Source organism: Myotis daubentonii, chromosome 12 (genome assembly GCF_963259705.1).
Source record: "Myotis daubentonii chromosome 12, mMyoDau2.1, whole genome shotgun sequence".
NCBI lineage: Eukaryota > Metazoa > Chordata > Mammalia > Chiroptera > Vespertilionidae > Myotis > Myotis daubentonii.
Genome location: NC_081851.1, coordinates 44,931,296 through 44,945,112, shown reverse-complemented (window position 1 = coordinate 44,945,112; position 13,817 = coordinate 44,931,296). Strand labels below are relative to the sequence as shown.

Here is a 13,817-nt window from a genome sequence, read left to right as displayed (position 1 = left end):
CAAAGGCAGAGATTTTATTATATTTACAGCTGTAATCCCCAGTACAAGAACATAGCAGGCATTCAAATTAAATAGTTTAATCGATACATTTCTTTTTAAAAAAGGAAATGCTTAACAGAGTAAGAAAATTAAGGGGTTCCAGTTAAGATGGCAGCATAGGTAAATGCAGTACTCGAATTCTCTCACAACCACATCAAATTTACAAATAAACTATAGAACAACCATCACTCACAACAGCCTGAAATCTAGCTGAACATAAGTCCTACAACTAAGTATATAAAAAAAACCACATCAAAACTAGTAGGGGGGGACTAGTAGGGGAGGCGGAGACAGCGAACAGGCTGGCTCCACACCCATGTCCTTTCGATAAAAATTGTGAGGGATATCGCAGCTGCAGAGGTAACCCCTTGAGGAGCAAAGGTCCCAGCCCCACATTAGAACCACCCTCCCCCCCATGCCACCCACCAGCTTAGGGTTCCAGTGCCAGAAAAAAAAGGCCCCATAACTTCTGGCTATAAAAACCAGAGGGGATTATGGCAGAGTATGACAGAGAACTGCTGGAGTCTCAGACATTCCTCTTAAAGGATCAGCATACAAACTTACTCAAACTAACTCCCTCTGAACTCCAATACTGGGGAAACAGCTAGAAAGGCACCAGGGACATATGGGAGGAACTGAATTGTCTGGTATCAGGACAAGAGCTGGAGGGGCAGCTTTCTCCGGACCGAAGTCTTAGCAGAGGTCATTTTTCCTTTAGTGAGCCCTCCCCTCAAGGAGCTGGCAAAGAGGAGCCATATCTGAGTCTCCCTCAACCTGGCTCACACAGTTCACTCTGCCCTGCTGATTCCCTGAGACCACACCCCAACCAACTTTTGGTCCCATTCAAGCCATTCCCAGTGGCTTTGACATACAAACGGCCCTATTTTTTTATTTTATATTTTTCAGAGAGGAAGAGAGAAAAGAGAAACATTGATTGGTTTTCCCCTGCATGCCCCCAACTGGAGATCAAGCCCGCAACCCAGGCATGTGCCAGACTGAGAATTGAACTGTGATTTCCTGGTTCATAGGTTGACACTCAATCACAGAGCCACACTATTTGGGCCAAAGGGCCCCTCTTGATTAATGATTCAAACGTTCCTAAAATCTCTCAAACAAGCAGCATCTAGCTAGTCATACAGTGTACCTCTCACTAAGTGGCCTTGAGCCCGGCACTAGTAATATGGCCTCTCCTGAGCACCTCCAAGCCCAGCACAAGTAGCAACCATCGCAGATTACTAGCTCATTCCAGGTGGTCCCAGGCAGAACACAGATGGAGCTGACCTTGGCCTGCACCTTCCAGCAGGCCCCAAAGACAGCACACCTGCTGGAGAGCTTCAGGCCACATTGAAAGACAATGAGGGGTCGCCAAGAAAGGAAATTAATGAAGTTTGAGCATGCAACATGACAGAAAAAGAATTCAGAATAATGGTTGTACAATTCATTCACCGGATGGATGAGAAAATCAACAACCTATGCAAGAATCAAGAAGAAATGAAAAGTGATATAGCTACAATCAAAACCACCATGGAAAGTTTCAACAGCAGACTAGAAGAAGCAGAGGACCGAATTAGTGAGTTAGAAGATAAGGTAGAGAAACAAGCTCAATCTGAACAGCAACTGGAGAAAAAAATTAAAAATCAGGAGGAGAGCCTAAGGGAGCTTCGGGACAACATGAAAAGAAGTAACATACGCATAGTAGGGCTGCAAGAAGGACAAGAAGAGCAGCAAGGATTAGAAAATCTATTTGAAGAAATAATGTCAGAAAACTTCCCAGATATGGGGAAGAAAAAAGTTACACAAGTACACAGAGTCCCAGGCAAGATGAACCCCAAAAGACCCACACCAAGACACGTCATAATAACGATGGCAAATGTACAAGACAAAGAGAGAATCTTAAAGGCTGCAACAGAGAAACAGAGTGTTACCTACAAAGGATCCCCCATCAGATTATCAAATGATTTCTCAACAGAAACACATCAGGCCAGAAAAGAATGGACAGAAATTTACAAAGTGATGCAAAGCAAAGGACTGAATCCAAGAATACTCTATCCAGCAAGGCTATCATTCAAAATTGAAGGGGAAATAAGAAGCTTCACAGACAAAAAAAGGCTAAGGGAGTTTATCACCACCAAGCCAGCAATGCAAGAAATGCTAAAGGGACTGGTGTAAAAAGAAGAACTAAAAAGCCCGGAAAGAAAACAGCCACAAATAAAAATAGAAATGGCTACAAACAAGTACCTTTCAATAATAACTTTAAACGTAAATGGACTAAATGGTCCAATCAAAAGACACCGAGTGGCTGAATGGATAAAAAAACATGACCCATATATTTGCTGTCTACAAGAGACCCACCTCATTAGAAGGGACTCACACAGACTGAAAGTGAAGGGATGGAAAAATATCTTTCAGGCAAATGGAAATGAAAAAAAAGCTGGGGTAGCAATACTTATATCGGACAAAATAGACCTCAAAGTGAAGGCCATAACAAGAGATAAGGGAGGCCACTTCATAATACTAAAGGGATCAATACAACAAGAGGATATAACCCTGATAAACATATATGCACCCAATGCAGGAGCACCCACATACATAAGAAAACTCCTGGAAGATATCAGGGGGGAGATCAACAACAATACAATCATAGTAGGGGACTTTAATACACCATTGACATCACTGGATAAATCTGCTAGACAAAAACTCAGCAAAGAAACAGCAATCCTAAATGACTCACTAGATCAGATGGACTTAATTGACATCTTCAGAACACTTCACCCCAAAGCCACAAAATATACGTTCTTCTCAAGTGCTCATGGGACATCTTCAAAAATAGACCACATATTGGGTCACAAACAAAGTCTCCCCAAATTCAAGAAGATTGAAATCATACCAAGCATCTTCTCAGACCACGATGGCATAATATTAGAAATATACTACAATAAAAACAACTCAAAATACTCAAACACTTGGAAGCTGAATAGCATGTTATTAAATATTGATTGGGTTACCAATGAGATCAAAGAAGAAATTAAAAACATCCTGGAAACTAATGACAATGAAAACACAACAATCCAAAACCTTTGGGACGCAATGAAAGCAGTCCTGAGAGGGAAGTTTATAGCTCTACAGGCCTATCTCAACAAACAAGAAAAAATGGTAGTAAATCATCTAAATCTACAGCTCAAAGAATTAGAAAGAGAGCAACAAGAAAAGCCCAGAGTGAGCAGAAGGAAGGAGATAATAAAGATTAGAGCAGAAATAAATGACATAGAGATCAAAAACTATGTGAAAAAAATGAAGAACTTCCCTAACTTGGTGAAGAAAATAGACCTACAAGTACAGGAAGCAAGAGAATCCCTAACAAGATGAATCCAAAGAGGCTCACACCAAGAGACAATCTTAAAAGCAGCAAGAGAAAAGCAGTTACTTAGCTACAAAGGAGCTCCCATAAGACTGTTAGTTGATTTCTAAACAGAAACTTTGCATGCCAGAAGGGAGTGTCAAGAAATATTCAAAGTGATGAAAAGCAAGGACCTACAACCAAGATCATGCTACCCAGGAAGGCTATCATTTAGAATCCAAGGACTGATAAAGAGCTTCCCAGACAAATGAAAACTAGAGTTCTTTACCACCAGTATTACAAGAAATGTTAGGGTCTGCTTTAAGAAGAAGAAAAATAAATAAAAAAAATACAATTACTTTAAATGCAAATGGATTAAATACTCCAATCAAAAGACACATGGATGCTGAATGTATAACAAGGCCCTTACATATCAAGACACACATAGACTAAAAGTAAAGGGATGGAAAAGATATTCCATGAAAATAGAAACAAACAAAAACTGTGGTAGCAATACTCACACCAGACATAATAGGTCTAAAAAACAAAATAAAGCAGAAGAGAGACAGACTCACAGATACAAAGATTTTGGTGAGAGGGGTAAAAAAGGTGAAGGGTTTCAGAAGTACAGCGTAGGGAACATAGTAAATAATATTGTAAAAAATGTTTGATTTCAGATTGGTACTAGATTTATCAGGGTGATCACTTAGCCAATTATATAATATCTAATCACTGGGCTGTATACCCAGTGATATAGTATTGTATGTCAACTCTAATTAAAAAAAAATTTTTAATAAAAAAATGAATAGAAAAGTTAAGTAAAATAAGATATTTTACTTAATTCATTGAAACTTAAATAAATATTGTCAATTTTTATAAACTTAGTGTAGATAAACTCCACAGGCTGGGCACGAAACAGCTATTTTCAGGAATGAGTGAAACAGGACTACTGCTTTGTGTATCGACACATAAGAGACCTGGAGAACATTATGCTAAGTGAAATAAGCCAGTCAGAGAAAGATAAGCAAAACAGAGCCAGACTCATAGAGAGCAGGCAGATAGCAGCACTGGGCGGTGAGGGGGGGGACAGGACAGTGGAAGGATTCAACAAAAAAATGAGAGAAAACTGATGGACATGGATGAGAGTGTGGTGATTGCAGGGGTGGAGGTGGTAGAGGGCATAGAGGGGATAAAGGTGATAGAAAAATAAAATAAAAAATAAAATGTGAATGAATGAAGTAACTTTCTATACGCACTAATATGGAATGTTCTCTAAGAATGTTAAGTACTATAAGGAAAGGACAGAGAGTATAAATAGAATGCTACATTTGTATTTTAAGAGTGTGTGTGTGGCCGAAACCGGTTTGGCTCAGTGGATAGAGAGTCGGCTTGCGGACTGAAAGGTCCCAGGTTCGATTCCGGTCAAGGGCATGTACCTGGGTTGCGGGCACGTACCTGGGTTGCGGGCACATCCCCAGTAGGAGATGTGCAGGAGGCAGCTGATCGATGTCTCTCTCATCGGTGTTTCTGGCTCTCTATCTCTCTCCCTTCCTCTCTGTAAAAAATCAATAAAATATTAAAAAAAAAGAGAGAGAGAGAGAGTGTGTGTGTGTGTGTGTGTGTGTGTGTGTATCTACCTATATCTATATGAATATGCTTACATTATATCTTGGTATCTTCTGAAGGAAGTGTAGGAAACTAATAACATCTACCTTAGCAGGAGAGAAAAATTGATGCTTTAAAGATCAGGGTAAAAGGGAGACTTTTCAACACCTACTGTGCCAAGAATATTTATTCATTATTCAAGAAAACATTTAAGATCTGCTACTTTAGAAGATATACATGGTTTCATCTTAATTAAGCACACTGTAGTAAAATGGTTGGCTCTTTACTAAAAGATGTCAAAGAATTATCATTCTGCACATAATCATGTTAAAAATCCTAAAAACAAGCTTTAATACTGTAAGATTTTCCCCCTAAATATGTATTTAGTCTGTTATAATTTCAGACCCTTAAATTTTAAGAAAAATTAACAGCTTTTATCATCAATCCTCTGATTAGCTCAGATTTTATATATTATAGAAAGACACTAGAAATCACTAGTCCTTGCCCACCCTGTGTGGCTTAGTTGTTGAGCCTTGGTCCAGGAACCAAGAGGTCATGGTTCAATTCCCAGTCAAGGTACATGCCCAGGTTTCGGGCTCCATCCACACTAGGGGACATGCAGGTGGCAACCAATCGATATTTCTCTCTCATCAATGTTTCTAAGTTGCTATCCCTCCCTCATCCTCTCTCTAAAAACCAGTAAAATATATGTTTTAAAAATGTACTAGTCGTAATAGTAATGTAGAAATCAAATATACTTTTCAGGCCCACATGAAAAATTTCTTAATATGATACTTTTTTGGAGGGAAGGGGAGAGACGCACAGGTGGAATTGAAGGATGCATTATTTTCATATGCTATGAAGAATAACAAAAACAAAATATATCTAAATGGCAAAACAAATTATTGATTACCAAATAGTACATGGAAACAAATTATTATTTCCCACAGTGCTCATCAAATAACCTCCAAAAGTAGAAATTTTCTTAAAAAGGGAGAGAACATGTTTACAAGTAACATCTGAAGTAACTCTTAACTCCTGCTTAAGAATGAATGGCATACCACGAGTAGGGGAAGGTGAGTGGGAGCCACAGACATGGTTGGTAGTCTTTAAAGAAGTAAAGCTTCAAAGTTGTTATTATAATGCTACCTAAGAAATATGAAAATTGGAACTATTGGACTTACCAGGAAACTCTCCCTTTCGGCTGCTTTGACCAAATTCCTGAAGCTGAGCTTGTTGATTTATTTGTTCTTTCTGTAAATTTTCATACCAATGAGTTACTTCAGCCCTAAGATCTGCTACCTGGTCACTAGGATACATTTCAATAGTCATCTGAAATATGAGATGCAACCAATTTAAAAATACAAAAAGAACAGATATTTGAACTGGGAAATGTTATCAATTTGAAAACTAAAATTATGCAACTACCTTATCAGGAAGTCCAGCTGGCTGACAGACAACTCTTAGCGGCAGGGATTGTTTGTCACTCAATGCTTTCAAATGACTACTAATTCCAGTGCCTTCAATTTGCCACTGTCTGAGATGATATGCAAACCTAAAACACACAAAAACCACATATAAGAAGGATATCATTTCAAAACATTTTAATATTACTGAAGTTTTTATTATTTCACAAAATGAAAAAGCCCACAAAAGGTTCTAATATATTCCAATTTAGTCTATCAATACCATTAAGTTTAATTTTTTTCCCCAAAATAAAAGCACTAAGTTTAGGTTCATCATACTGAATTAAACTTAAATAGCAAGTTGTAATTCCTACATTCAGAAGGGGGGGGGGGGGGGGTACTAGAAATATTTTTTTTTTCAGAGACAGAAGTTTTTCTAGTAAATATATGTTAATCAGCCTAACAGAATTTTGTGGGCTTATTTCATGACTGCTAAAACTAAATTACGAAGACTAATATTTCAAAGGACACAGGCATCTAACATGACAATCTAAATATCTGTCAATTTTCCAAGTGATTTTTAGTAGTTGAAGACAGGATCCAGAGTACCTAAATTCAGATAAGAAAAAAATTATCAATATCTTACCTAATCATCAATTCTGGAACAGAAAGAGGATAAGTAAGAGAATAAAATGGACTTTATTTCCTAGAAGCGGGCCAATGTCTGGCTTCTATTACTAAGCAAAAAATTAACCTTAGACAACATTTCTGGGCCCAATAATTCTTCGTTATGGGAGGAGGGGAGCTGTCTCATGCACTGTAGGATTTTTACTAGCATCCATGGTTTCTACCTGCTTACTACATGCCAATAGTAGCCCCTTCTCCCTTAAGCAATGATAATCAAAAATGTTTCCAGAAGTTACCTAATGTCCTCCAGGAAACATAATTGCTTCTGGTTGAGAACCACTGTTTTATTATAACCTTATCTTTAAAAAAAAAAAAAAGGAAAAGAAGAAAAACACCTTTAAAAGAGACACTTTTATTTGCTCTCTTAATATAAGGAATATATAAACACAATAATTACTTTATATTTTCATTCTATAAATGTTAGCAATTTTAAATAGTAGCACTGACAACATTAAGCACTTGAAACTGTACAATGATAATGCACAAAGATTCGCATGAAAATACCTAGATAAATCATTAAACTACCTCTTAGTTTTTTAAATATTCAATTGTTTCCTAGTTTCTCTACTAGCCACCCATAAAAATTAAATAACCTTAGTTTATTTTTAAATAAGTTATTTATCTTACAACACTGTTAACATCGTATAAGGATTAAGGGTTTGAACCAACAGGCTCTTTTTATTTTGTTGTTTGTAGACACTGCAGCACAGAGAAAATTTTGGAATATATGTATAGGGGTAGGCAAAACTAGGTTTACATTTTTAGTACATAAAGCACAGCTCCTTTTATAATTTATTAATTATTTCATTATTTTCCATACAAACAACTGTAAACTTAGTTTTGTCCACCCGGTATATATTTACATCATTAACAGTAACTATCTGATACTATTTTCTATAGTATTATCTTGTGTAACATATAAATTTTATGAGTATTTATTAATTTGAATACAACATCACATTTGCTTATTCTTATTTATTTTTAAAAGTGGTACAAGTTACCTGGCAGTGTTTAGTTTCTGTGCAAAAATCTTAAGTTCACTACACATTCTTTAAAACCACAAAGAATTATTTAAAAAGAATTTCCACAAATTTCAACCATAATCAAAGTAAAAATTTTGCAGTACCCAAATGTTTTAATCATAGAGTCATGTTATGTATAAGGAATGCCTAGAGGACCTTCATTGTTCATTATTTCCTGATATTTTAAATAAAAATGTCAATAAATGTCAATTGTATGGCATTTTCATTATCAAACTAAGCTCTGAAGTTGAAAGAAATAATTAACTTTAACAATTTTTTTCATCATATTTTTGTTGTTGTTATTTTTCACCCAAGGATATTTTTTCCATTGATTGTTAAATAGTGGAAGGGATGGAGGGAGGGGAAGAAAGAGAGAGAGATGGGGAAAGAAACATTGATATGAGAGAGATGTCAACTGGTTGCCTCCCCAACACACACCCACAGGGGTTGGGATTGAACCTGCAACCCAGGTACATGCCCTTGACTGGGAATCGAACTAGAGATCCTTTAGTGCATTGGCCAACACTTTAACCAGTGAGAAACACCGGCCAACGCACAAAACAGTTCTTTATACTTTTACATTTACTCATGATTTCTACTACACAGAATTTCTTAATTAAAACTATCTACTCACCTTTCACTTCAGTCGATACATTCATAAGTGTTAATTTGCTTTATTTCTGTATTACACAGGGTATGTCTAAATTAATTATACAGATATTCATTAACAGAATTTTTTATCATGTTTCCATGGTAAATGGAAATTCAAAATTAAAATACTTTCTCCTAGTCCAGGAAGAAAAAAAAAAACAAAAAACAGCGAATGAAACAACCTCAACTTGGTTCAACTATGAGAGATTATTTGATCTCTTGGCAAGGGTTTTAGTGAAACCGTTTTTGGTAGTGTTTTGCCTTTTCAATCTTAGTAATACTTTGTTAGTGATGGAATTCTGACTAGAAATTCTTATTCATGCATACCTTCTCACAACCTAATGATTTTAAAGCTCTGCAATATTTACCAGGAATCTATATTGCCTATTGTACCACTATATGTTACATATTATGAACAAAAATTGCTTCTAATACTAGCACTTTCATTTTTGGTAAGTTATGCTTTCTACCTGCCTCCAAAAAAAAACCCCTTTTAAGAATACTTTTGGACATGTCAGCAATAAAAAAGTCTGAAATTCATTCTAATTTAGTATAACAAAAATTACCTTCTCCTAAATGCTTCCAGATGTGTCTTCAGCATAAGAAGTCCTCTTTCTATAACAGTGAGACTTGAGTGTGATTCTTGTTCAAGACTGCTAGAAGCTATCATAAGACTCTCCATACACTTACTAATAAATTCTTGTTCCTTCTCCAAACCAGTTTTACCTGAAAATCAGATGTTTAGACATGTGAATCAATCTTATATTCTTGCTTAGCTATATAAAGAAAATTAACTGTAGCTAAACTAAAAATCTTCACATAAAAAAATATCTATTAGGGAATATTTCAAATAACTCACCATTAATATAATAGGAGTTAATATACTGGATAGCTGCTCGACTGACATCACCAGATTGTGCTCTTAAAGCAATGCCCCAAAATTGGTCCATACCACAAAGCTAAAAAAGAAAAATGTGACAACATCTATTTTGAAGTAACTAATTTAAGAGTCATACATCAAAAAGTTTTAATATCCTATAACAGTGGTCGGCAAACTGCGGCTTGCGAGCCACATGCGGCTCTTTGACCCCTTGAGTGTGGCCCTTCCACAAAATACTGACTCTTCCACAAAATACCAACTTCTGCACATGGGCCACAAAGTTTCAATCGTACTGTACATGCGTGCCCACACGTGGTATTTTGTGGAAGAGCCAAAGAGCCGCATGTGGCTCGCAAGCACGGTTTGCCGACCATGGTCCTATAAAATACTTAAATGGTAATTCCTATTACTTAGTTATTAAATAACTAGAGGCCCGGTGCACAAAATTCATGTGCAGGTAGGGTCCCTAGGCCTGGCTGATGATCATGGCTAATCAGGGCCTTCCTTCATTCCACACTGCCCCCTGGTGGTCAGCACACATCATAGCGAGTGATTGAACTCCCAGTCTCCCAAATTCCCCAGAGGACACTCTGCATATTAGCCTTTTAAATTATAGAATATAAAAAACAAGAGCAGTTGAAATTTCCTCAATTACTGAGATATAGCTGAATTGACTGTAAAAATACTTATTTATAAAGCAGTTGACTGTGTATGTGTGTGTAATGTTCAGTAACTCAAAACTTGTGACTACATAATGGTATTAGTCCCCAAAACATGCTACAAAAGAATAAAAGCACACAAAATTATTAGCATAATAATGATTCTATGCTTTCATATAACTTACTCTGATAAAGTCACTCCTTACAGGTATTCACAGAAAAAATTTTTAAATGTTAACCCAAGTTGTCACTTAAATTTAGGTTAACTATGAGATGACAAAAAAAAAAAAATGTTTTCCTGAAAACCACAGAAAACATGGAGAATGGAAGTTCTTAAAAGCTGGGCGGGGTAAAGCAAGATATCCTTCTGATAAGTGACTAAACAGTCATAGTCTTTACAACATCTACATGAAAAGCAGTACTATCTCAAAATTAGAGTATGACTACTTCTTAGATAAATCAGATCTATCTGGTTGTCTGAAATCACAAACTGAAATTAATCATAGTACCATCAAAGTGAGAGTTAGAGCCAAAACATTAAATTTAAAAAAGAACACTATTCAAACAAGGATAGAAGAGTAGGAAGATACTATGAAAGCACTCTAGATATATTCTTTACCACATAAATTAACATCAGTTTTCTATGCCTTTGTCGCTATAACACAACTCAAACTTCTGAAGAAAAGTAATGAAAAATGTGAATGGATAATAATAAATGAAAACTATCATTAATAAGCTGGAATGTCCAATGAGGAAGACTTTCAAATAGTCTGTATCAGGAGAGTCTAGAAATAATGCATTCAACAAAACCCAGTAGCCAATCAATCAGGCAAATAGAACTCTAGAGATAAGACTAGCAACTTGTGAGAGTTTCAGCAAATAAACAGATTATATGACTCATAGTCAAAGATGACTGAGATTCTATTCCATAATAGAGGTTAGCAACAGGAGCTCTGTAACTGCCCAAGAGCAACTAAAAGTTTTGGCCTCAACAAATGGCATTAAAATTAGATTTTAGACAAATCAACCTTCTAATTGATAAAACTACTTGATAATATTACCTGGGAGTGTTTAGAGGATTAAAAGAACACTCAAATAGAATCTTCTCTATTAATCCAAGAATGTGCAACAAGTTCATTAAGCACAACCAAGATTATCATTGGTAATGAAAAGTCATCAAATTTGCTTTATAAAACTTTTATTCTAAAACCTAAGAATAAAAGTCTTCATAGTAAATTCAATGCTTGACAAATTATGTAACATAATTCAGTAATCTGAGAAATAAAAACAAAAATTCCACAAGCTGACCTAATAAAATGACAAGTCTAAATCCTTACCTCAGAGTTTGAACCACCATCATAGGCACTGGTAGCCAATCGAGCCAAGTTACATAGATGCTGAAACAGGTTTAAGCCAGTCATGCTAATCGTTTCAGGTTTTAGCTGGGGCATCTTAAAAAAAAATTTTTAAGCTGGTTTAGTGTGGTGAATTAACATTTTATTTTATTGGATTTAACTTAAGAGATTTAAATTAAACTTGATTTTACTGAAAATATTATAGAAAGAAATGTAGCAGCTCAGATTTTCAATGATAATTTAAAAAATTAAAATAAATAATTTAATCAAAATTTTATTCAGGTCATAATTAAAACATCTCTCAATTGTTTCTATTTTTATACCAAACACAGCCTCAAATCAGAGAAAACAAATAAAAAATTTTTATCATTTAAATTTTATCATTTTTTGTATACATAGTCCATGCACATTTATGAGATGTGTAGCTACATGTGTAAGTTTGTGTGTAAGTCACAGATGGAAATTAAGATAGTGAGGGTCTATTTGTAGCTTTGCTTTAGAACTACTAAGTGACTTAATTTACATATACTCATTCACATTTACTCAATTCTACCACAGAGATCATGTGAGAGTTTGCAGAGAGCCTTTACAATCTCAAAAGCATACAAATAATTTTAAAAGTCTATTTCTGTGTTATTATCAATGTCCTCAAAATTCAAATGGAAAATTAACACCTGAACCAATTGCTGCATCTGATAAAGGAGAACAAAAACTAGATAGAATGTCATTATTATCATTATAGCAATTCCTGCTTTGCCAGGGATCTACATCTACATAAATTTTGGTTTACATCTGCTAGAAGACTGGCTGAACCCACAACCTATTTAACTAAGGAAGAGTCACAGAACACAACTCTACACTTGTGGGTGTGAATACACTCCTGAAAATGTAACTACAATGTTATTATTTTAAAAATAAAAGACTCCCCACATTTCTTATAAGTATTTGCCTGAATTAATACTCAACATTAATTAGCATAAATACTTTAGTTAAGGAACAGAATATTTTTGTAAATAAAAACTAAATATTCATTTTGATATAAACACTAGAAGACAAAATGAAATGGAATCCACTGTGTTGAAGACTCTTGATATTATGTGAAAATCTAAGTGGCAAAAACTATATAAGAGCTGCTGAAAAACAGCACATTTACCTTTTTTAAAAAAAAAAAGTGTTAAAAGATGAAAAATTAACATTACAGAGTTTAAGAGATAAAAAGGAGATATGGAAAAACAATATAAACAATAAAACTGTCAAGAAATAAAATTACCTTCTCTAGGAAAAGATGTTTGTATGTTTCCATTCCCATAGCATGTTGATCTTTACTTCGAACTTGATTTAAAAACCAATGGAGTGCATCATCATAACACTCAGAATCTTCTACTAAACAATGCCATAAAATGTCAACTTGCTCTAAACTTAACCCTAGATAAAAATTACAAATTTTGAATCATGAAACATACAATGCTTCGATCCTAATTCAATGTATTAGAAGAACCAATATATCAAAAAATAGATTTTTTATAGCCTTTTATAAATATTATTCTGTAAGAGATTTCACATAATTATGCTTTCAAATGTAGTTAAATATTACCTATATATAAATTATCTAAAAACATACAACTTATATAATATACTAGAAGAGTCATTTGGTCTGGAAAATCATTCTTCCTAAAGTATGAACATATTACTGTATTAAAGTACACATAATTAAAGGAAAGTAACCCCAAAAGTTGAGGAGTCAGTTCTAAGCTTTAAGCATTAAGAACAGAGTGGATACCATGTTCAAAGCTCATTCTATGCACACAGGAGGTAAACAATGCATGCTAATAAGCATTATTTTTGTGAACTGTGAAAAGGATCCTTGTGATAAAGCAAAATGGAACTGCCTGCCTAAAACAGAGAACAACAACACATCAGGGGATACATTCAGCTGGGAAGCCAAAGTAATGAGATGAAATCTGTATGATACTTTGACCCAAGTATTAAATGATTCCAAAGTGTGACAGAAGGAAGTCAGAGAATTAATCAAAAAGAAGACAAGGCATTAAAGGCAATCTGAAGACTGAATATGGATGAGACAATCTAAAGGGATAGAAATAAAAGCATCACATGGATTTCTAAAGTATATCATAAGGGGTTCCAAAGCCTGGGACTGCCCCCCAGAATCAGAAGT

General features: G+C 35.1%; 1 protein-coding gene across 10 annotated transcripts in view; it reads right to left on the bottom strand.

The window, feature by feature from the left end:
- USP34 (ubiquitin specific peptidase 34) overlaps nucleotides 1-13,817 on the bottom strand; it is a 245,626-nt gene that overhangs the window by 122,137 nt on the left and 109,672 nt on the right. For 9 of the 10 annotated variants that reach the window (XR_009447947.1, XR_009447948.1, XM_059659684.1 and 6 more), the window contains 6 exons: nucleotides 12,912-13,066; nucleotides 11,624-11,737; nucleotides 9,607-9,706; nucleotides 9,314-9,473; nucleotides 6,410-6,536; nucleotides 6,166-6,313 (listed from right to left, as the gene is read on the bottom strand). Coding sequence is in view for 8 of the 10 variants with exons in the window: in XM_059659684.1 (XP_059515667.1) it covers nucleotides 6,166-6,313; nucleotides 6,410-6,536; nucleotides 9,314-9,473; nucleotides 9,607-9,706; nucleotides 11,624-11,737; nucleotides 12,912-13,066 (804 nt within the window). In the remaining 2 variants the exon portion in view is untranslated. The remainder of the gene's footprint in view (nucleotides 1-6,165; nucleotides 6,314-6,409; nucleotides 6,537-9,313; nucleotides 9,474-9,606; nucleotides 9,707-11,623; nucleotides 11,738-12,911; nucleotides 13,067-13,817) is intronic. The other variant, XM_059659682.1, reaches the window with a different exon arrangement.